The sequence below is a fragment of the Triturus cristatus genome, chromosome 12 (assembly GCF_964204655.1).
Source record: "Triturus cristatus chromosome 12, aTriCri1.1, whole genome shotgun sequence".
Taxonomy (NCBI): Eukaryota; Metazoa; Chordata; class Amphibia; order Caudata; family Salamandridae; genus Triturus; species Triturus cristatus.
In genome coordinates this window covers 108,545,696-108,571,118 of record NC_140595.1, presented here as the reverse complement: position 1 = coordinate 108,571,118, position 25,423 = coordinate 108,545,696, and the positions used below count along the sequence as shown (strand labels likewise).

At 43.0% G+C, this 25,423-nt stretch overlaps 1 protein-coding gene across 1 annotated transcript in view; it reads left to right on the top strand.

Moving 5' to 3' along the window:
* The window catches only part of LOC146772770 (uncharacterized), a 247,132-nt gene that overhangs the window by 48,336 nt on the left and 173,373 nt on the right, over positions 1–25,423 (top strand). Inside the window, 2 exon segments of the mRNA XM_085637032.1 lie at positions 11,834–11,980; positions 15,281–15,360. Coding sequence (XP_085493158.1) covers positions 11,834–11,980; positions 15,281–15,360 — 227 coding nt within the window.

The following is a 25,423-nucleotide window of genomic DNA, read 5'->3' as shown; positions in this document are numbered from 1 at the left end:
TTCCCTGCACTACGTGTGCCTGCCACTTGGTGCATGGAAATGCAGGGGGGTACCATGGGTACCCCCCAGTGCACCCCCCCACACAGAGGGGGCCCGCAACTGGCCCCCGAATTCGGCCTCTGCCTGTCTTTTGCGGCGGGATGAACGCCACAAAAATGCAGGTGAAAAGGCATTCCGTAATCCCTACCGCGGTGCGCACCGCCGCAATGCTGCTCTGTGTCCTTGTTCCGCAAGGCGGGTTGAAAAGGACCACCCTGCGGAACCGTGGTGGACGGACGTTCCGTCCGCCGCAAACACATTGGGATTCCCACTGCCATCCTAATTTGGCAGTGGGAATTTCCTGTGTGATGGCAGGAAAGGGGGTAGGCCTCGATAGGCCCTTTGTGGTGGGACCAAAAGGACCCTCCTCACCCCTTACCCTGGGAAGCCCACCCCCGAGACACAGTAGCTCCCCTGCCTGCACTGCTGTGGGTGGGGAAACACATGGCTGTTCCTGCTTGGCAAGACAAACATGTAAGTCTGCTCCCAGCAGGCAGGAGATTTAGAGATGCTCCCGCCAGCTGCGGGCAGGCGTGTGTTCTGTTTCCCTGCTCTCAACCCGGCCGACAGGGAAAAAGAAATGATATTGCTCCCTCCTGGAGGGAGCAAGCAGAATACAGCTGCTTTTAATTCAGCTGCTTTTAATTCAATTTAAATTTTAAATAACGTAAAATTCCAAACTATATTAAAAAATATTAACAACAATTATTTGAAAATATATAAAATGGTCGAGACAAGATGGTGTCTGATTGAGACAGCTTTGTTGCTCGTCCCTTGTTTCCAAGAATGCTCTAAGGGCTCGAAGGACCTTCACCACCTTAAAAACATAGTAAATTCATGCCCCCCATGACTCACCAGCTGGAGGTGAACGACTCCGACATCCTTCATCCTCTTATGGGACTTCTGACACTGGTTTTGGCAACCGTCCAGGAGACACAGAGAGCGCTCCAATCGGCAGCTACCGAGGGCTGGTGGAGAGGAGGGGCTGGAGATACAGGAGCGCCCGCAAGGATCGGGTGGGTCACGGCGCAGGGCTGCACCAACAGACTGGAGAAAGTGAGGATGCCTCCTAAGCAAGCCTGGGCGTAGTGGACGTTGTGGGGCTACGTGGAGCAGCGCCTAGTGTGCCCAAATCTACGCACACTTGCGCGCTCCGCGTAGCCCCACTACGCGCCTCCCGCCCGCCCTCCACAAATGCGCATGCACGGACGCCCGCGCATGCGCATTTCTCACGAGAAATGCGCATGCGCGGGTGTCCGCGCATGCACATTTGCGGAAAGAAGTTGTCAACTAGGAAGAGGGAGCCCCGGAGACGCCGTGCTACAGGTAAGGCATTACTATTTAATGTTTTTATAATAGTTTTCATTATTTTAAAAGGAGGGCGGGCGGGAGGCGGGTGGCGGGCGGCAGGCAGCTCTGCTTTGCCCTGGCGTGTGCTTAGCGCTGCCTGCTATGCCTACTTCGAAAACTGAGAAGCAGGCAGCGCTACGTACACTCCGTGGGCGAAGCGGAGTACTACGCCCAGGGTTACTCCTAAGCCCAACTGGGCGACAAGCCTGAAGGCTCCCAAAACGCAGGCGAGTACAGAGCCAAATTCCAGCATCTTGGCACATCGCACTCAGGGAGCGAAGACGGTGGCCTGCACGAACTCCAACACCATGATATCAGTTAAGGGGAAACAGACCCAGGACGGCCCAAAGAAAGGTAAGATGCAGGAGGATGCAAAGCAAAATTATCTAAATGACAGTAATACGGGCACCAAGGGGCAAAAAGCTTGCCCAATAGATCCCATGGCATATTCACAACCACTACCACAGTTACAGCTTGCTCTCCAAGGGCAAGTGGGGCAGCATAGCATCACAGACGTTTTCACCACGACCCCTCAAGTTGATGGCAATGGCATGATGGCTAGCCACAAGAAAAAAACGATTAAACAACTTGATACAGACAATGCTGGGGAGCAGCTGAGCTCTTCAACCACGGGGGATGCCCTTTGTAGTATACAGCCAGTCGACAAGGCGATAAACCAAATGGATGAGATCCATGGCGAGATTACTACGGAAAGCCCTGAGGATGCCAACAGACACAGACCTCTTCTGTCTTCCGAATCCGGGCAGACAGTCTCAATTTGGGGGACAATCCTGTTAACATAGCCCACTCCTCCCTGGCACAAGAATGGCCTGCGGGCATTACAGCCCAACTGGACACCAATATGTTAGTCGAGGAGGCAACAGGCTTTAAGGGGTTGGAGGACACTTTGGTTCTCGGGGATACATTTTACTCAGTAACCGATGGCTCTGAAGTCAGTTCCTCTGATGTAGAAGATAGCAGCAAAGTGCAGCTCTCCAGCTCCAGTCTCAGTACCCTTCAGAAGGATATGGTGGTCAGACAAAAAGGCTCCTGAAGAAACATAGAGACTCTCATCCATTGGAAAGTGAAGCAGAAGACCACATCCGACTCAATGCAGACCCTAACTTAAAATGGGAATACTCTGCTACCCAAAGTGTTTATTCAGATCTTTTGGGACAGGAGGAGGACACTGCACCCTCTTTGAAAATGATTTACAAATCTATAAAGCAACTGCAGGAAGAGACCCAAATGGATGGAAAGAACAATTGACTGGCAACAAAGAAACTTCAGGGTGCTGTAAGGAAAATGGCTAAAGCTTGCACCAATATAAACTCGAGTCTGACGCATGTTAAAGAGCGAGCTAGCACACTTGAAGATGGCTTGGTCAGAACTCAGGCACAGGCAGAAACGTATGCAACACAGTTCACGGATCTTCAATGGAAGATGGAAGATTTTGAAAATAGGCAAACGCGTAATAACCTGCGGATACTTGGTATTGAAGAAGGAATAGAAGGGGATGACATACGGGCCTATATATTGAGGCTACTGAGGGGAGCCTTTCCAGAACTCCAGCACTTAAATTGGGAAACAGAGATACAGTGGGTTCACCGCTTCCCTTTGACCTTGAAAAGAACATTGCAACCCGGTAGAGAATGAAAAGCAATGCCAAGGGCAATACTAATTTATTTTAGGAACTTTTTGCTTTGAGAGGAAGTGTATGCCAAGGCCCGCCCGAATGCCAGACGGACATATGAGAATCAGTCCTTCTTTGCTCAGCTAGATTTTTGCCATGTTGCCGTGGAACGTCGATGGAAATTGAAAGAACTGATCCAACCCTGTCAAGCTTTGGGAGCACAAGCGTTTTGATGAACCCAGCATTTTGATGGAGTGTAGAAAATCGAACTAAATTATGGGAGAGGGCGGCCGCCTCTGCCCCGGTATAACAGGCAGTCTCCCCTGTATTCAAAACGGGGATCCGAGGCCAAGGGGCGTGATAGGATCAGAAATAAAATCCGCCCGTTGCCTCTGTAGAAATGTCACAAGTGTGCTCCTCCAAGAAAAGAAAAGCGGAGGTTTTAAACCTTTTATGTCTGTTCAGTCTTACCTCTGTATGGAGACACTCGTGGCAACAGTAGCAGGTGTCATGGAAGACCACTACTGTATCACTCTGGAATTTCTTTGACGATGAGATGAGGCTTCACCCGTTCCCGTCCCTTTCCCTCTGTCACGGGGGGCCAGTACGATCTACGCTGCCAGGGGAGGGGTGGGGGTGTGGGCAGCTTCCCTGGAACACCGCAGACAAAGTCGTCCGGTCCGCTGGCAGGTGGAGAGTGCAGGTGGCCAGTCACAGCCACGGACTGGAGTTTGCTGTCGCCGCCGGTATGTGAAATGCTGCAGACTGCTCCTCTGCACTAGGACTTGCCGTGGGGGTGTCAGCTAGATGCCCTGTCAGCTTTGGGGTGTGCAGCCTGGTCCCGGTCAAGCCACGTGCCACAGGCCCAGCCCCGCAGTCTCAGGGAAAGCTAGTGACCTGTTCTGCAACGTTGGTGTCCAATTAGTCTTCTTCTTGCCTACCAGTCCCTCAAGGTAGGCAGGACAAGTGTTATCTGTCCTCCAAAAACCCTTTCCCCTAGTGACGCAGACTGGCTTCAGTCAAGCCAGAGTGACGTAGGCCCAGCCCTTCAGGGATCAGGTCTTTACATTCTTAAATGCATATAGTCATTTCACAAAAGTGAAAATGAAAATTTAGCAAGCAGTAAGAGAGGTGATGATTTCGGGATCCTCCCCAACCTAGGGAGAGAACCAAGCAGATGCCTTGAAAACAAAGAGCACATCTTGCTGAATGATTCGGTGGTGGTCCCATCCTCTTAGGACCACTCTAAGCACAGTTATGGGCAAAAATACAATCCCAACCAAAGGCCCTGCAAAGCATTATGGGACGAGATTAGCAGTGGTCAGTGAATATTATAGTATCCAATATCAAAATAATTCTACAAAGAACTGCAGTTCAACTAGTCGTTACTAGGTGTCCCTCACGAGTCAAATGCAAAAGCATTGAAATTATTACATCAAGCTGCAGTTCCACTAGTCGTTACTAGGTGTCCCTCACGAGTCAAATGCAAAAGCATTGAAACCCTTTCATGAAGCTGCAGTTCCACTAGTCATTACTAGGTGTCCCTCATGAGTTAAATGCAAAAGCATTTGACTTGAGGGCATTTGACTTGAGGGTCACCTAGCAACGACTAGTTGAACTGCAGCTTGATGTAATAATTTCAGTGCTTTGACTCGTGAGGGACACCTAGTAATGACTAGTTAAACTGCAGCTCTTTGTAGAATTATTTTGATATTGGATACTATAATATTCACTGCCCACTGCAAATCTCGTCCCATAATGCTTTGCAGGGCCTTTGGTTGGGATTGTGTTTTTGCCCATAACTGTGCTTGGGGTGGTCCTAAGAGGATGGGACCACCACTGAATCGTTCAGCATGATATGCTCTTTGTGTCCAAGGCATCTGCTTGGTCCTCCCCCTAGGTTAGGGGGGACCCCAAAATCATCACCTCTCTCATTGCCTGATAATTTTCAAAGTTCACTTTTGTGAATTGGTTATAAGCTTTTCAGCATGTAAAGTTGCTTTATCAAATCATTTGTGGGTGACATGGAGGAGTGAGTTTTTGCCCGAATTGTGTGATTTGAATGGAATCCATAGTTAACAAATCTCCCCAAACTCTGGCAGCGGAGCGGAGTTCGTTGCCCAGGGTTAATTATGTGATTCAAAAATTTAAGAAAGACTTTGATAGGCTAAATAATTTGCATCTTTTGATTGTGGGACAATCCCCCAAATTTTGTTTCTATTCAGGACGATACCTCTGACATTTGAAAATCATTGGTTTAAAGAAATGGATTGGCTGATTAACCGATTTATTTGGGCTCAAGGGAAGATGAGAAGAGCGCTTAGATATATGTCCCTATCTAGGGAAAGAGTGGGCTGGGCGGTCCCTGATTTAAAAATATATTATTGGGCCACGGTGATCCAATCCATCCAAGGGTTATTGGGTGGAAAGGTCATTGACCAGTTGAGAAACGATGCTCCTCCGGATGTATATGAATCACTGTTAGAAAGAGTAGCCCCTAATTGGTTTTTGAGATTTAGCGAAGACAGTTATTATAAAAAAGTTAAATTCAAGACCCTTGGGGCAGCAGTAGCAGTCTGGACTGGCGTCAGCAAAAAGCTGGGGTTAGGAAGAATGAATTATTATACTACTTTATTTGGGAATCCTTCTCTCCCCGAGATTTTTCACGATGGAATTATGCAACGATGGGATGCTTTAGGGGTGAAGATGATGGGGGATTGTTTTGACTCAGATGGTATAATCTCATTTGAGAAAGGCCAAATCCTTTTCAAGCTCGATCGCAAGGAGTTTTTTTAATTCCTCCAGATCTGTTCCTCTATCTTAAGGAAGAAGGGGAGAGCGAAAGCTTTCTCAAGAGATCCAGTTATGGTCCAAAACCCTGATGGGTGTACAATCGCCCAGATTTATGGAGAGCTGAGACAACTACAGAGCGATGATCTATAAAAACACCCTGAGAAATGGCAGCAGAAGCTGAACGTTGAAGGGTATGAGTTTAGGGTGTCGCTTAAGCTTGGCTACACCCTTTTAAGAGTAGCAATCCTCCAAGCATAACATTTTAAAACACTTTTTCCGCTCTATTACACCCCAGCTAAGATTGCTTAATGGGGTGAGACTGATGGTATTTTTTGTCCCCTTTGTCAAGCCGACGAGGCAGATATAGTTCATATGTTTGCCTCTTGCCCTGCCTTGGAACCTCCTAAGAGAGCTATAGAGGATTTTATGGGGCAAACCCTGAGGATCCAAATAAAACTGTCTGCCGAGCTGATGGTTTTAGGTGTGGCTCGAGAAGGAACGCTGTTAGCTCACCGGGAATTTGTATTTCTTGCCATGGCTTTGGTTAGAATTTGTGTGTCATCTGCATGGGTGGCCCCTATTCCCCCCACATTTCAACAATGGCTTACATGACTCTTAGCTACGTATAAATTGGAAAAGGGTCTGTATGAGAAGAAAGGGTGGAAGACTAGGAAATTAGGGAAATTTATTTGGGCCCCTGTAATATATTGGAAAATCAGGATGAATGCACTCCAGGTACAATTCAGTGAATTAAACATATTTGAGTGACTATCTTTACTGTTTATGTCTTGATCTTTGTGTAACCCTTTTTTTGTCAGTACCTCTATATTCTGTAACTTAGCCATAATGGTACTGTACTGCACCTCTGTAGGTTCTCAGGGTTTGTTTTCTCTTTTCTTTTTTCTTGTTAAAGAATGTTTTATTATTTACGGATGCTTCAGTATAAATGTACCTGAACCGATGGTGAAATAAAAATATCAAAATAATATTAATTATATATATATATATATATATATATATATATATATATATATATATATATATATATATATATATATATATATATATACATACATATATATACATATTTATATATATATGTGTGTGTGTGTGTATGTATATATATATGTAACATATACCATTACAGTATTATTATTTAAAACTCATAAAGATAATTAAAAACAATATTTTTTATACCAATATTATTGTCTACAATATTAACAACAACAATATTCTTGAAAACAATATTACTTACCTTAAAAAAGCAATCTTTTTGTCAACAATATTCCTGCATCACGATACTTCTGTGACAGGATATTAAAAACTCAAAATTAATGTCACTATATTTTGTCCGAATAACATCCTCGGGGTCTGTTAAGGCTTGGGGGAGCTGCACAATCTCTCCCCCCAATATATATGTTTTCGATGGGGTCCCGGGGCCCGAAGGGCAACTCTGTCAGGCACACGCCAAAAGCTGTGCCCGGCATGGAGTTGGCAACCTGCTGGGAATTTGACCACAGGGTCTGTCAGCAGGCCAAGCCCTATGGCCACCTCCCAGTGTGCATGGCTAAGATGTCATCAGTGATGTCATAAATGTCATAGAAAATGTCATCTGTGATGTAATATATGAGGTCATAAGTAGTGAATGGCTGGACGAAAGTTATAGTTAGCCCCACGGGCGCAAGTTATAGTTAGCTCTGCTATAACTGGTGAATTTGTTTGTTAATTTAAAATTCAAAACATAAATGTTATCAGTGACATATTAACCTACATATAACATCACTTTAAATATATGTATATATTACCCAGTGGTGTAATTATAGTTAGCATCGTGTTTCCATAGGATATGCCTTTTTTGTGTTGCTAATAACTTTGGCGTCACTTAAAAAATCTCCGCAATACTTTCCAAACATGTGCTAGTATGTGACTAGTTTACGCATGGAAATGCACAGGCCATAGCCACTTTAGACACAGCTACAGTCTAAACCGCAGAACGGATTTAGATCAAAATTGTGAGTAAGCTAGCTGTTGGACCAGAAGGAATGATTTTTTGTATTTTGGTGGCAATCCGTTTATGAGTTTATCAGGCCTGGTGGTGGGTTTCTCTGGGGTCAAAATATTTTTTGAAAATAACATTGCTGCAAATTCACGGGGGAGCTGTGAAACTGCGGCAAAATAAAAACTGAAAAAAAGAAAGCATGGGCTCTCACCATTTCTATTTAAAGACCTTTCTGGTGGGAAGTGGGTGAGGCATAGGCCTGGGTTAAAATTCCGTTCCGCTCACGGAAATTGTGATAATTTGACATTTTCGCGTTCCGCGGAGAGCGCGAAAATGTCAAAATTTCCGCAATCCGCATTTTACCGGAAATCTTTTGCTTGCTCACGCTGTAAAATAATACATTCTCACGTGCGCGCGATCGCCTTACCTGAATCCCCGCATTCGCTGACAAGTTTTCCCGATCCGGTCGCGTTCTCCACGAGATGTTGGATTGTTGGTAGCCATTTGCGCTGTCTCGCGACAGTTCGCGCCCGCAGTAACGTCATTCATCGCGTGATCACGTCTTTCTTCTCGCAATCATGCACCGCGAGACAAGTGAAAACAAGATGGCCGCGCCCGCGAGCAACCGCATGGGTAAGTTGGCGAGCCGCGACCACGCAGAAAATACCGCGAACGGGCGGGAAAAAAACGTCCGCATCTTCGTGATATTTCCGCTTGTTTGCGGAGATTTTTAACATTTTCGCGATAATTTGCGAAAGTGAATTTCGTAAATTCCGCCAAACCCTAGTGAGGCATATGACATGTTTCAGGGGGAGTGGGTTGTAGCCCCACTCACCATGTCTTCACAAGGCCCCAGGCACCCCATCGCCTGGTGCCGATAACTTAATTAAAATGGAGCCCTACCCTAGCCCCCTGGTCCACAATCCCTGGGACACTGTTTGTGTCCCTCCCCACAAGCGTGGGCAGGGAATCTGCCACGGTTGCCCCACCTGATGGGAGAACAAAGAACGGCCCTGCCTGCACTCAAGAACAGGGAAATGCTTTGATTGCTTCCCCTGACCCTCTATGGGAGCACAAGAAAACTGTTCTTGTGGGGTTAAAGCAATGCCGGCTCCTGCTGCACCCGGGATGGGTGCATACTGGGGAGTCGGTGGGGCTGCAAGGGCCTTGGGCCTCCCAGTAGACCTCAACGTTAGACTAGCTGTGGGGTGCCTGGGGTGCTATGGGTGGGCACCAGGACATGCTATTTAAAAACAAAGAAAAACATGCCGGCTCCTGCAGGTGCACGGGGCTGTGGGGGCCCTGATCCAGCCCTCATAGTACCCAACATTGCAATATCTGTGGCATGGTCCAGTGGGCACGGGGCACACCATTTTGCATAAACAAAATACTTTATGCCGGCTACTGCAAAAAACATTGGGTGTCCTGGGTAGAACAGGGACATCCATAAAATAATAAAAAATTGCAAACAGTGAATAATAAATGAGCAGCCACTCATTTAGTATTCACTGCTCCTTCAAAGAGCACCCAATAATGCCCTGGGAGAGATATTTACATATATTTTGTTTTTGGTGATGTCCCTAGAAGGGACAGAGACATCGCCAATATGTGTGTATGTTGTGAGGGGGCTGTAGTGACTGCTTCTGCCCCTCAGCAACACTAGAAAAAAGAAACATAATTGTTCTGGATCATTGAAACCATGACCCTAGGAGAACTTACCATATTTTGAAAGGAATTTCCCAGGCTAAAGCTTTTGCGCTACAGCTGGGATCGCATTGTCACCTAGGGGCTGGTCACATTGAGGTATTTTATGTGTTGCTGATGTATCACATAACTACATGGCCTTGATGTGGTTATTTTTACCATTTTAGTTTCTGGGGTGTAAAGCGCTATAAGAGATTACAGAGATATATTTGTTTTATTTATTATTTTCTTAAAGAAAAAATGATATATCTTGACTATTTATTTTAAAAAATTTCATATCTAAATGTAAAAATAAAAACTGTGTAAAAAGAAAGAGTTACAGACATGTAGCTCCAAAAAAGTTCTTTAAATGTTGTTTGCCACTATTGGAATATATATTTGATTGCAATTATTGATAATTTCTGGAGAAAGATGATAGGACTGCTTTACATATAGAGTGGGTGTTGTGTGCGAAGGAACGGGAGAGGTTTGTTTGCCAGCGGGGGTTGCCCTTTGGGGCCCTCTATGCCTGGCCTTTGGCCAACCCCCCCATCCCCTGCCATGCATTGCCAAAGGCGTGGGGTTGGCTGCCTGTGAGGGGTTGGCCACAGGTAGTGGCCACAAGCCAGGCCCTACAGCCAGACCCAAAGCCATGCATGGCAGTGATTTGGCTTTACATATGATAATAAAATATTACTTTAGGTTAAAAAAAAAACATGAAGTTCATTGAAAAAAACAAAGGTTAAAGTAATGTTATAGTTTTATGAAATGTTCAGCAACAACATTATGTTTTAAACTCTAATAGCCACAGAAATTCACCAGCTCTAGTTATTTCAATTAGCTATAACTCGTGCCCGAAGGTAACTGTGACTCATGCCCACTCCATGCACTGCCAATTACCCCAAATATTACATCACTCATGACTTCTTCTATGACATCATTGATGATATCACTGCAATATTTGCAATTAAATTATTGATCAGCAAACTGTGCATGGTGGGGTGCGAGATATAGTTACTTACGATAACTAAAACTAGTGAATTTCTGTACTTTTGTTTAGTTAAAAACATTATGTTGTTACTGAACATTTCACCTAACTATAAAGTTACTTTAAACTTTGTTTTTTTCAGTGAATATAAACACCGATCTTACTCTTTGAGGCTATCAGCCAGCCCTCTTAATGCCTTCTTCTGTTGTTGTATCACTCCCCCTACAGATTAGGGCAGTGCATCGTCCCACTTCAGCTATGGGCTATCTTTAGTGTGCGTGACTGCATTCTGCTCTTTCACGACGAGCACATCGTCGCGTACAGTAGTTCCCTTCAGAGCCAGGGTCTACTATGGCAAGATGTGCTTTTTGATACCAAAGTATATTTTTGCTTTTAGTCAATTTCCTTTTTTGTTTTGCTATTGCTGAGGCACCAGCAGCTGACCAACAATATATTTTCTCAAAAACATGATAAAAAAAGCATTGATAAAGCCAAAGGACTGGCAGACAAACCTTACTTTTGATTTTCCAGTGCTTTTTTTGTTAATGCGTTGTGTAAATTTAAAGATGTAGCGTTTGCTTCATTTTTTTCAGTTTCTGGCCCAACCAGAAAAATACTTATTTGCAGTTAGATAGATTGATATTCTTTATTCGATCAAATAGAGATCATTCAAAAAATGTATAAACAACAATCTTCTTTGATAAAATACAATATACTATGAATGATTGTCATATCATAAAAATCATAAAAATGTAAAATAATAAAAAGTGAATAGAAACGTATGGCCAGTTAAAAACAAAATAGAAAAATAAAATTTTTCAAAAAAGTCATAGTGTTATTAACATACTATGCCAAGGCATGTGTTGTCCTCTGCTTTACTTTGCAGTTAACAACTTAGACCTAATGCGCCAAGTATAAAGCAGGTACCCTGATATGGCGAACACTAACCATTTTGTAAAATTTGATCTATGAACTTGCAGAGCATCTACTGGTCTCCTAAACGATAAAATCCGGCATGGGGGTATAGGTCACTTTTTCCTAAACTCTGCATAGCTGGGACAAAAAAATATATGTAATGGTCAAATGATTCAGGACAAAGAGTACATTTGCAGTTATTTTGAATTTAAGTAATCTTTTGGGTAGTGGTTGATTTTTGCCCATTTTAAAATTGTGATCTTGGGCAAGCTGCCTATTTAGTTAAAATGCATGGGTTCAGGTGGTTCTATTTAGTACATCGCCATAATAAAAGGTGAATTGCATTCTGAATAATCTGTCATTCCTATATTTATATTCCAATTGTCTCCTACTCGATATGCACAGTCCTAATTCTTTTTTTATCTTGTTGCAGAGCTGTTTAGAACGGAGATGTTTTACTCAAGGATCTTCCGAGCGCTTGAACTCAATTTCTATGAGCCTATGAAGAGAAGGAATCTTCTGTCTAATGAAGATTTCTTGCTTCTGTTTCCTAATTTCCCCGTGTTGATTAAAATACACGGTAAGAGGCTGCTGGGGGATTGATACATATTACTATCATTATTTATTGACAATCGTTAATGTCCATACTTGGCATAATTCAGTTCTTAGTGTACAATGATTGTGGGGCACAGTTGGGTTGCAGGCTTGTTTACAATACAGTTGCAAACAATTGGCACCTGCCTATGTTACAGTTGGAGCAGCTGAACACGTTGTTCACCTTGATCCAGAATATTACACCTCTTGGATTACACAGCAAAGGGTAGTAATTTCAGCAGTGAGTCGAGTGTGCTGTTACTGTATAAACTGAATGGAGATTACACAATAATACGTTTTGTAAAAAGAAGCTTGTGGGTTAATCAGAAGTTGTCTGGGTTGCAAAGAAAAGGTGAAGATAACTTCAGACCAGGCTTGTGGTTTTGTGGATGGTTGATAATTCCAGGCAGAGAATATGGTGATCTCTGAACAATACTTTCAACTACAGTTTCCTCTTTAGAATAATCCTAGGCACTAATCACCCATGTACCCCGGGGCGCTGTAGGAAGAGCGAGCACAAGTCGCTCTGTACGAGAAAAGCAGCAGGTTCAATGTGCCCACCGGTATCCTGTTGGAGCCCTTAATACCGGTCTTGAAGGTACTAATGACCTTCTTCGAAAATAGCGAACCAAAGTATGGTTCTCTAAGGCTGATGCCATTATTCACAGCCTCTATCACTTCTCTGAGGTCCTGAAGAAAGCCCCGCCGACCTGTATGGGCGAACTTTAAGGGCTGGAACATGTCAAACTATTTTTTGACATTTCTAGTGCGTTAGACTGATAACTCGTCTTTCCACGCACAACACTGTTTTTACTTACCTTGATTCCAGACTTATTAAAAATACTGTCCAGGACATACGAGGTTTTTATATTTGCAATTTTTTAACTCACTTCACTAGAGCACTTGACACTCACCTTTCCTTGATCACTACTGTAATAACCAGTGGTTTTCCTCCAGGTGAAGGTAAGCATATGAAAAAGAAGCCTGATGATGATGTCACGTTTTAAAATTTGGCAGAGAACCAAGATATACCGCCATCCGACCTATGTACGTGAATGAGGGTTTTTAAATTAACATGTTACAAACCCTGGTTACTCAGGTCAAGTGATCCATGTCTTCTTGCAGAGCAGCACAGCAGTCCGTCTGAGTCATCACAGGTACAGAAGTATTCTGAAGAGTTTGGACTGAGGGTTCAATATTTATACCTGGTGCCAATTTAGAAGTAGGAGAAGGTTCTGGAGGTTTTCTCACTCAGAGGTGAATGGAATTTCATGCCTCCCTGTCCTGACCCCAGATTGTCTGAGGCCACAATCGACTTGTGTAAAAACCAGCCCTGGGCGTAGTGGGCGTAGTGAAGCTACGTGAAGCATTACGGAGTGGGGGCAAATCTACGACCACCCGCACACTTCGCGTAGCCCCACTACGCGCCACCCGCCTCCCTCCCGCCCTCATTTTACAATTACTTATAAACAATACATAAAGAAAATTACTTACCTGAGCTGCCGCGTCCCGGGGCTCCAACTTGCTGCCTCCTGGATAGCTTCTTCTTCACGAATGTGCATGCGTGGGCATAAGCACACATCTGTGCACATGGCCTTTTTCAGGGTGTCAAAAGCAGTCTGGCAGTCCTCCGTCCAGATCACCTGTCAGGGCTGCTACTTAGAAGTTAGCTCTGTCAAGGGAGCCACAATGGTGCTGCACCCCCTGACAAGTCTCCTGTTATACCCGGTGATGTTCTGGAAGACCTTTACCTCTGTCTGGATCTTTGGAGGGAAAGAAATGGGGTTCCCAAGGCAGTATGTTCTGAATGTTGGCCTGGAGGAGCATGTACCTTGTCTCTTCTCACTTGGTGTCCCAAGCAGACCACTGAACCCTGCCCTATCTGGCACTTACCAACATTGATAGTCAGACCTGCAGAGCCTGAAGTCCTTCTTGGGGGTGGCCCAGGTAGTAATCCCAGAAAGAACTGACGGTGTAGGCGTAGGTGTGGGTGGCACTGACGTTCTCCAACCCAGCTAGGACCTGATTGATCAACTCTGGAAGGTGAAATAGTTGTTCTTCAACCCGAAGGGCATTACTCGAAACTGGTAGCCTTCTGGGATAGAGAACCCAGGCCTGTCTTTATCCCCCTTAGTTACTGTGATCTGGGGTAGTACCTGGAGGGGCAGCCTTGGGGACCAGTACCACAGTGCTGGGCCAAGGACAGCTTGAGGACTTAATTTCACGTACCGACAGTGTTTTGGAGACTTTCTTCCTTATACGGGCTATCATCTTATCAGATTGCCTGTAAACCTTATTCTTCACTACCATATGGCCACCCTTGGACCTGGATCAGTCATACTCTATCCAACTGTAGATTATTCACTGCCCTCCCTGCTTCACCATCTTTGGACTGGACTACTGTGCATTTTAAAAGTTTCCGAGTTAGTTTTGGCACATTGTCACCTCTGATTTGTCATGACTGATCGAAGTCCAAGGCTGGCCAAGAGTGAAAGACAAAACTGATGTCAGCATGCTGATGAAGCACCTGTACCATCACTTTCGGAACTGAGCAAGACCTTTGTGGAGTCTGACGGAGCCACTTACCAACGTGCTTGAACAATTAATGTTTAAAAATAGAGTGTTCAGTCGGGTGCCTGGGGTTAATATAAAGGTGATCAATCTGTAGTTAGAAGGAGACTTTCTGAAGGGAAGTAACTTGATCTTCTAGTTTTCCAGCAGCTCTGTGGATGATTAATGTTTCTAACATGCAGCCTGGTTGCTTCATGTGATTGAATTGAGGCAGATGTAAGCACATCTTGTAAACTATTTGAACATCCAATGTTGACCACCATATTGCAATGATGATAGTGGTTGGGTTGTCTAAACTTTGAGTCCCAGTAAAAAGTGTGTCTGCAATAAATGATGAAGTGACCATTCCAGGTTACAGATAGAAAACCATATTACCCCAGAAGTTGATTTTAGTATTACGGGCTGGCTTGTGGTAACTTGGGTCATGGTGTTGAATTTAAATGAGCCCCCACAACTGCATTTGTTGAACTTCGGCACATGGTAAACATGAGTTAATTTGGTCATTTTCTGCCTTGCCTTAATGATCACTTTAGTCATTGTAGACGTTGAATGTAATGGAAGACCAATATACCCAGCTCTTTTCCAACTATGGTAATTTGATAAACATAAAAATGAGTTGTTTCAAAGATAGAGCCGTTGCCAAACTAAATCTCTAACAATTCTCTGTCTCTATCCTACCTCAAATTACTCCTTTCATCACCATCACTTTTATCAGATTTACTGGCGGAACCCCTGAAGAAGCTAAGAGAAGAAGGACCAATCATCGAAGAGATCGGTGACCTCATGCTATCCTGGGTATGAATTCATTTAAGAGTGATTTTATTCCTATTGATTGTAAGAGGTTTACACCTCTTGGGTCTGACTCTGCTGGTCATAATAAGGGTTGTGAATTTGTGCAAAAGATTGAATTTATTTGAACCATCTGCTCATTGGAGACTTTGGTGACTGTTAATATATTTGACATTTGGTCCAGGTTCTGCTGAACGATGTAAACCTCAGTTCCTTTGAAGACACACTTTAGTTGAGGTCCTAAGGGGAAACCATAGCCTGCCACTCTATAGTAGGGATCAATGCAGAAAAATAGCCACGGGTAAAATAGAGGTGGTAAAATAAAAAACACAGCACCATTGAGCACTAGCATCAGTTTAGTCTTAGTAATCGGGGGACACTTTAGTTAATACTTGGTGGAGGCCTAGTGGGACAGAAGTGTGCAGTATTGTCGGTTTGATCCATATGGGAAAGGAGCTACAGTGTTTGGAGTTTAACATCCCTTAGTAGTAGAAATACACAAAAAGAACACTTTTAACACTCACACATTTTCACAGATTACTTCTGACAAGATGTAGAGACACGATGGGGAATGTTCATTACTGGTAGTAGGACAGAAGTCTCCAAGATGTTAATATTATCCAGCGTAGTGTCTGTCAACAGAAGGGCAGGATATAATTCTCTGTCATCTGAGGAGGGCCAGACTAGCATTGAGATTCTCATAGATGCTATTTGCTGAGTCCAACAGTACAATATCATACATGGTGCACTATCCATAAAAACTAAGATTACATTATTTTTGTTCAAACAATTTTATTGAAAATAAAATAAGCAGTTATGGAACAGATAGTGAAGACACACTACAGGGTACATTGTGGAACTTCATATGACCACATATGTAAACATTTGACGTATAGTCTAAGTAAACATAATGAAGCAATATTGTAAGTCTGGGCGGTGAACTCTACTTTGATCGCGGAATTTGCGGAGTTTTCCAAATTCCACATTACTTGGAGCTCGCAGAATTTTTTTCCTCACTTGCGTTCGTCAACGTTAAGTTGGCGAGCTAGGAAAACCCACCACTCGGCGAGTTTTTCCTCGTTCGCGATCGTCAACGTCAAGTTGGCGAGTGTGAGCATGGAAAATCAACCTCCCGGCGAGATCAACGCATTTCTCATTGCGAGTGGTCGCGTCTGCTCGCGTTGAGAAACCGTCTGTTTGCATTGAGAAAGCTGCTGCTCGAGTAAAAAATCTACTTGAGCGGCAGAAAGAAAGCAGCTGCCTGCTAGCGCTGTGTATGGTGCCATTCACGATGGTTGCACAGTGAGGCATGAGCACCTGGCACTAAAATTCACAGTGAACCGTATTTATCTAAAGCAGTTTTTTTGTACTCCGCCCAGGCTTACAATATTGGTTGTTGGTGTACCATTTGTCAAACCTGGTGCTAAAATGAGAGGTACATTGAGAACATATCGAAAGATAGTAGGGAGCTGAGTGTGGGATATCCAAATTAGATGAGAGTTGAGTTCCCCAAGTGTGCTCAATATATGTATGAACAGAAAAAAATAGTAAAGGAAAGAGGGAGAAAAGCCAGGAAAAGATGAGGGTGAAGTTAGAGAGAAAGAGTGGAGAGAGGGTGCCAAGTCATCAGGCTCTGCAGTGAGGGCAGGGCTACTAAGTGTATACTAATGATTTAGTTCTGTCGTGGTGGGTGAGTGGAATTCCGAGAGGGGGAAGAATGTTAAGGCTGTGTGTATAAATCAAGTGCATTCCGTAGGCAGCACAAGTGTGATGTGTTATGTAGTTTCTTGTATATTTATATTATGTCGTCTGCGCTCCTGGTGGTGCATAGAGTATTCCGGCATTTGCTAAAGGGGATTTCTGTGCAAGATTTCTACTCTGACAGAACTGTTTTGGAGCCCAGGGCAAGCATTAGCTCTAATAGCTGTGAAGTCATGTGCAGGGAGACCAGCGTCAAGTGGATGTGCCACAAGGCTTAACGTCACAGTTAGGAACGATGGTGTGAGCTGAATCTTAAAGATGCCATAAATCGTCTGATGAATTTTGGTCCAGAGGGGGTGAACCATTTTACATGTGAAAAACATATTCTCAAGTGAGCCGAGTGATACCTCACAGTGCCTGCAATTATCTGATTTTAGGATACCTAAATTATGCAATCTGGATGGTGTCCAGTAGGTTTTGTGTATCAACCAAAATCTAGACTGCACAATTGCAAGTGTAAATTTAACCAGAAAGGCGAATTCCAGATTCTATTTCAGGTAGCGTCCGAAAAATGTGATGTCAGGTCTTCTGGGATGTATGGGGACCATTTTTTTTCAAATTGTTGAGGAGGTGTACTCTGGGGGGGAGTCAAGTAACTTATAGATATGTGATGCGGAGTGGGCGAGCTTTTTAAGATTTCCAAGTAGGCTGGGAAGTTCTGGAGTATGTGGCTTCAGTAGTGATCTAATGGCTCTTTTAAGTTTTGGAAAAGAACTTGATTGGATGCAGTAAGCAAACAGAATGGGATTCAGGGATGTGCATAAGTCTCCAATGGAATTGATACCCCTTTTGGACCACTGGTCACACAAGACAGTTCTTCCATCATTTCTGCGATTAAGGAGAACGAGTGGACCAGAGGTAGTTTCTAGAGGCCTCTGATGGTAAAGGTGGAGCTTAGAGGGAGGGGGATAGAAAGTGGGATTCAATTTTGAGCCACGTCAGGGAGTGGTCATCTGCATCTTTGAACCACCAGTTGCCCTGAGCCGCTAAAAAGCTTTTTGGTGTTTGTGAAAATCGGTCATATTCAGACCTCCGCTGTTCCTGCTCAATTTAAGGTTGGGACCGGCTATCCTAGCTCTTTTCTCTTTCCAAAGGATATCTGAGATATGCTTGTCTATGGCTTTAAAGAAGGTGGTGGAAAGATTTATGGGAAGCATGCTCAAGAGGGAGTTGCTTAGTGGTGCCATCATCATTTTTGCTGTGTCCGTCCTACCCTACTAGGTTATGTGATCATGAGGGAAGATTGTAGCTCTTTCTCAAACCAGATACCAAGGTATTTAAGTGCAAAATTATGCCATTTCAGGTCAGAGTTGCCCAGAAGCAAGGGTGTACAGAGAATGCTCAAGGGAAAGATCTCAGTTTTCGAACAATTAAGTTTATAGCCAGAAACTTGAGTATTTTTCAATTTCTGGTACAATCTGAGGGATTGCTGTATCTGCACCTTAAGTGAAGATTAGAACGTCATCGGCGTAGGCCACGACTAGTTGCCTGCCTGATTGAAACGGTACACCTTTAATGTTATCATTCTGTTTCAGGAAGTAAAGAATGGGTTTGATTGCTAAAAGGAATAGGAGCGGGGAGAGTGGAGAGTGGATATCTCTGCCTGGTGCCCTGTTCCAGTTAAAATGAGTGTGATAGGTGACCATTTATTCTGACCTGCTTGGCAGCAGACCCAGATGTTATTCGCATCCAGTCTGCCTTTCGAGAATCCAGTTTGGGATGGAACGTTGTTTTGATTTCACCTTCTCTAATCTTCTTGCCAGGACTTTGGCGTATAATTTGCAGTCAATATTGATTAATGATATTGGTCTATAAGTTTTTACATCCTAGGCATCCGTGCCCTCTTTAGGGATAACATCTATAGTGGCTTCAGAACCTGAGACAGCGGAGCATGAAATAAACGAAGGCATGTCTAGTTTTCCCCCCACTAATGTATATCGTGTGTGCAAGATATGATATCTCCAATCTGCCTATGGATTTCCTTCAAAATAATAGTACTTTGCTTCTATCCCAGCCTGTATGGACCATAGCTCTTGCTTTATTGCGATCACGCTAGTTTCTATCATACTGCTTAAGGTTGACTCTTTGTAACCTACAGGACATCAATGAACATAGGACTTTTCTGCAATTTTCATAGCCCATTTCTGTACTTTCATCTCTTACTTGTGTATGTGTTTCAGTTCATTCTGGGAGCTCAAACATTTTAGATACAATGTGTGTCTTTGAAGTCTGACATAAGTAGGAGAGAATATAACGACTTCCCAAGGATTCTGTAGCCTGGCCTGTCAATCAGCTGGCTTAAATCTATCAACAACATAACAAACAGAGGCTCATAGGCTGTTAGCTATTGTCTAATCCGGGTCTCTTTCCAAAACACTGAAGCAAATCAGCTCTTCTTTCTATATGCTATTCTTTTACAAATAGTAATACCCGACTTTGTTTATTATCAAACCGGTAGACTTGTGATCTATTTGACCAGTGACTACTCATTGCTTTCATGTGGTTCAACATTTGAAATATTTTTTAGTTTTAGATGGGGTTAGAGGGGTTAACAGGTAGGTGCTTTGAGTTGTTGATGCTTAGCAATGAACGTCAAAGGGACACTTCCTTTGAACGACATCCTGTTTACTTCAGATGGGTTTCTTCTATAATCCTATCTTACTGCAGACTGCCACGACTCTCCACTTATGATGACTCTCCTTTTTCGATGCTGGAGTCTGGAGCACTTGAGTTTTCTAGATTGTCATGAAGATTGGCAGTAATGGCTCATTACTACTAAAAAAGTTATCAGGAGTCTCAGATATGATGTGTTGCAGCATCATTACCAATCCGAATTAAGACCAAGGGGAGGAGCAAGTGATAGAGAAATGGTTCCCTTTAAGTGCCTTAAAGCAGCAAACAAACACTGTGTGATGATTAGTATTATGAGCTATTATTCTGAAAATCAGGAAAAAAGGCTTATCATTATAATAAAAAAATCAGCAATTAAAAATGGTATGAGACTGAATATGAGATATTAATCAATCAGTCAGCTATATTTCTACAATACATGCCATAAAAGCATTGTTACATAAGATTTAGATATATAAGAATTAAAAAAATATATATATATCGTTCACATATATGCAAATAAGCATTAGACATCGGCTCTTCATAGTACAATGGGAGAAAAATACATGTCATAAAAAGAGCAAAGTATATAAATAAACATTAAAAACATTAAGATTACAGACCAGGACCGATGCAGGACGAATTCCACAGTGTGGTTTAAACAAGCTCACTGTTTTCAGTTCGGTTCCGGTATTGTTTCTTGCTGTTTTGCCAGAGAAGACAGCAATTTCGATCTTATGGCCCACATCCATCTTAAAAACTTAGCAACAGGAATTGCATAGCAAGGAGAGGGATCTGTACACAAAATTCTCAGGTCAACATTGCTATGTCTGGTACCTAGGTTCTTGCAGACCTGAGAGAGCCATATCTTACGAGGGCCCACATAGGCAGGACAGACAAACAGCATGTGGTGGTAGGTTTCAACATGCTCTATACAATGGGGGCATTCATTTGTCAACAGACAAGGACCAGTTAGAAGTGAAAGATTTTAATGGGAGGTAACCAGCTCTTGAATTGAAAATAAAGTTTCAGATCAAGGGGCTTTGAAATTGTGTCCCAATAGAGCTCAAGGCTTGGGCCGGGATTGAATGTTAAGAATCTCTCTCAGGATAGTGCCGTCGTTCGTTCTGATAATATTTTGCCCAACCGTTTCCCAATAGCTTTCCTTAATTTCTGCTTTAGTGGGAAACTGAGTGGTAGATGGGTTTTCCCATTGGTTCAACACTCTCATGCTGATCAAAACACCTTTGATGTCACTTAGCCAGCCGATTTTATGAAAGCTGTGAGCCTCAATGACATCCCTAAGAGCATTGGCATAGATTGCCAGCTCAGGGGTAGACCAAATTCTACTTCAATGTAATATGGGGCGTAGTCCAGCAATGTATACCAGTGATTTCATCCCTCGGTCATTAAGCATAGGAGTCATAGCGGTACTTTGCGGTAAGCTAGTGATCATTCGGAAAAATCTATTCTCTGCTGTGGCGAGCTGGGTCATTTTCTCAAAGCCCCATAATGTCGACCCATATAGGACCAAGCTCACTACTTTTGTATTGCACATCTGCAACACCGGTCTTACTGGCTTAGTCAGAGATGTTTTAAATTCATTGCTTAAAGCACCAGCTAGTTGGTGAAGTTTCAGTGCCATAATTTCAATGTGAGGGCCCCAGCTCATTTTTTTCTCCAGTAGGGTTCCTAGATATGTGAATGCATCTACCTGCTCTAGGGGCTCCTCAATCCAAATTTATCCTACCACTAAATGCTCTGTGGTGATTAAAAGCCATACATTTAGTTTTCATTGCATTGATTTCTAACCCTCATGTGTTGCAGATATTTTCAAAACGTGTTAACGCACACTGTAGCCCACTACGAGTTTTTGATATGATGAGCGTTTTGTCTGCAAACATTAGGATCAGAATATTTATGCCTACTAAGACTGGAGCATCTGTGGGAAAGGTAGCTGAGAATTGGGAGACTCCATTTATAAAAAGGGAAAATAGTGTAGGGGCCATTACACACCCTTGGCGAACTCCCTTTTCAACTTGGAAGGGGTCAGTTACATTACCCTGTGAGCCCCAGCTAATTTCTCCAAATTGTTCTCATGTAGTCGAACAATGAGAATTAGCAAGTCCGTGGGCATTCCCAGCTCCTGTAGGACCAACCATAGCTTGTTACGTGAAACTAAATCAAAAGCTGACTTTAGATCTACAAAAGCAGCATACATGCTGCCATTGCCAAACACAACAGTCCGCCAGTATATTAACAGAAAACAAATGACTTGGTCTATTGTACTGATCTGTGCACGAAAACCCACCTGGAAGGGGGTTAGGATATCATGAATATTAATCCACTCCTGAACCTTTGCCAGGACGAGGTGGGCTATCACCTTTTGAATTGAGTCGATTGGGCTTATGGGTCTATAGTTACCTGGCAGAGACCTATCGCCCTTTTTATATATTGGTATGATCTCCGCACCCCTCCATGAATCAGGGATGGGAGCAGCATAAACAATAGCGTTTGCTAACAACATGATGTGCCGGGCCCAGTTATCCTTATCGTGTAAAAAGACATCAGCTGGCATATTGTGAATGCCGGGAGCTCTCCCCCTCGTAATTGCACTATATGCAGCTCTTACTTCTACAAACTCGAAAACCAGGTCAGTTGTCTACGGATAAATTGTAAAGGGCTCGCCTTCATATTTGTCATTGTTGGCATATTGTTTGTTTGGCAAAGTTTTTAACCGAAGTGTCTGGGGCTATGTGAATTTGCGGTGGTAGAGAATGTCAACCCCTACACCATTTCACTAAGTTCCAAAAATGTTGGAGGTTATTTCTTGTGCATGCCAATTTAAGGTCTTGCCATGTGTTTTTGTCCCACAGACGTGGTCCGTGCAGGTAACAGCAGTGGGGCAGTGGAACTGTGTGGGGGGGATTTTGAGGGACGATGTAGAGGGAAAATTAAATAAATAATCAGTTTTCCCTCGGCATCATCCCTCGAAATGCCCCCCACGCCTCCCCACCACCCCACCGCTGTTACCTGCACGGACCTCGGCTATCGTTCCATTCCTTTTTAGCACTGTCCTGTGCTTTCCTATAGTTTTTCCTAGATTTCTGGATACTGCTTGAATTTTTCAATCTGATGGCCTCCACTAGAGATTTGCAAGCTTGCTTGCATGCTTTATTGAACCAGAAATGCAGTATCTTAACGCAATTATTGTTAGCTCTAATGGGTCTGGGGAAATAGGTTCGCATTTTATCAAATAATTTATTATGGATAGTTGTTCTGGCATCAGGTGCCTGTGTATTATGCAGGTGCACCTCCATGTCTACTGCTGTGTGCTCAACATCCCTTGTAATATTAGACAATATATCTGGTTTTTCAGCACGAATGGAAAATTCCTGTTTCAGTAGAAGCATCGTGAGCCGAAGACTTGTGAATTGTGCGCACACAACCAAAAACTAAAATACATGTTAACGCAAAAGCCTGCGTAAGCTCAAGAAATCATGCACTCAACAATATTTAATGCATAGATGAGTTTCTTGCTAGTATTAGTCAAAGCTTGTATTCCAAGTCAATATTGTGAAGTATAGAAAAGTGTGCCTGCATCTGACTGCTGTACAGAGTAATTTCTCAGGAAACATTTGGAAAAGCAACATAAATTCATTATCAGTCCTGTCCTCCACAACAGTCTCCATCTTAATGTCTGGTTAATGGAGTGTGATTCAACTTTATAAATCTATGCTGGTTTTCCTCTTTCTCAATGTGTGGTTGGTGGATCATTAATCATCATTGTAAATCCATGCCAATGGGACTGACTTATCTTTCTCCTGCCTGATTTCTGACCTAAGAACTGCACTTCCTTTTATGCTTATTTGCCACCAACAATGTTGTCTCATAAGTAGGTTTGAAATACAGCATCTTCAACCTGGACTCCCCTAAATAATCTCCTATCTTCGGAATGTCTTTCAGCTTAGCACCCTAGACGAATGCCTTAGATGTTCAATTGGCCCCAGTTTCTGTAGTCCCCTGATTAAAAGATGTCTATTTGGACCTGTTGAGTCACCCACCTCATCACCTTCATCAGGTGTGTGATGAATTATGGGCAAATCATTTTTCAGAGCAGTGAACGTATGCTGGCATACCTGGGATCTCAATAATATGGTAAATGGTAAACACTCTTTCAGCCAGTGGACTACGTGCGATTTTGAATAATGCACAAAGGTCTGACCTTGACTTTTTTCAAATGTGGCTGATCTTTTGGATCAGTCAGTGATAAATTACTCCAGTGGAAAAAGGGGGAGTTCCATAAGAGCTGGAAATCACCCTTTCCAACTCGAATAAAGGACATATCTGTACCACTGGCACCTTATGGATCCTTATCTGAGCCCTGTCTAAGCCAGAACTCTGGGAATTATTGTGTATGGAAGAAAGGCTGAATTATTAGGCCTTTTGTAAATGCAGGGTAAAAAGTCCTGCATTCTGTGAACAACAATGCTGTGGGACCAGCAGGCTACTAATTTTACTCTTAATGTCAGTTATTCTGGTTCAAAGTAGTCTTGATCAAGTTTATCCTGATCTCTTGTTTTGGGATCATAACTTACTCTGTGAATTGATTGGAAATCATGGGTTATACTTGTACAGCAGGTGTAAGGTCTTTCAGTTTCTTCTCATCCTAGGACATGAATGTTCATGTCATCTAGATATAATATCACTGTGATACGTATACACCAGAGAGTTAAAAATATTAGTTTCAAGAGTTTTGTGATACTCAAATTCCTATGTCCAGAAGCCCTCCAAAACTGTACTCAAGAAGCGCTTAGCAACAGCAAAGAAAGAACAAACTAAAATGGACGATCGTTATTTAATCCAAAGAAAACAATTTGTGGAGAAATGTACATTATCTACTTGTTTTTCACTATGTCTCTGTGATGTCTAGTTGTAAATTGCTGCTGACATTAATTGTAAATAAATAAAGATAAGTTATAATCCTCATTCATCTGTTCTGATAACTTAAATCATGTAAAGAAGCACATTGTTGAAGTTGCACAATTTCATAGTTCATCAATGTCATTTTGAGGTCAAACCCCTTCTTACCAGCGTAAGGAAGGAATACACTTTCACATCTGATGTGTTCTATGTGGAAGTTACAGATATTACTGTATGAGAAGATAATCTTGGAAAATCATTGAACTCTACAGATATTTTGGAAAAGACAGATAATGTTAGCATTAGGAATACATTATTTCAAAATAGAGCCACTCACTACCCATGCAGGTATTGTAGGTATCAAATCTTTTAATGCATGTAGTTCTGCACCCAGTCAGATGTGTGGCCAATCATGCATTCAAACAATAGTCATCTGTAGCTGGCCATTGTTAAATCATGAATATTCATCATTTGCCCAGGTAAATACAATGTTAAGACTCTGTTGGAGATTGGGCTGAGCTGAAAGGAAGTTTAGACTGTCCCCCTCTCTACCACTCATGTTGTTGTGATAGCCTCAATCCAGATCCCTGGCAGGCCATTGGCAAGATGCCCATTAGCTTCCTCCCTGACAGACTCTGCCCACTGGAAGCTTGCAGAAAAGTTGGGGAGCAGTTTTGGTTTGGAAACCAAGGGTTGAATAGGGAAATTGCAATTTTCCCTGTTAACAGTTTGCAAACATTTATAAACAATAGGCAAAGAACTCAGATTTCAAAAT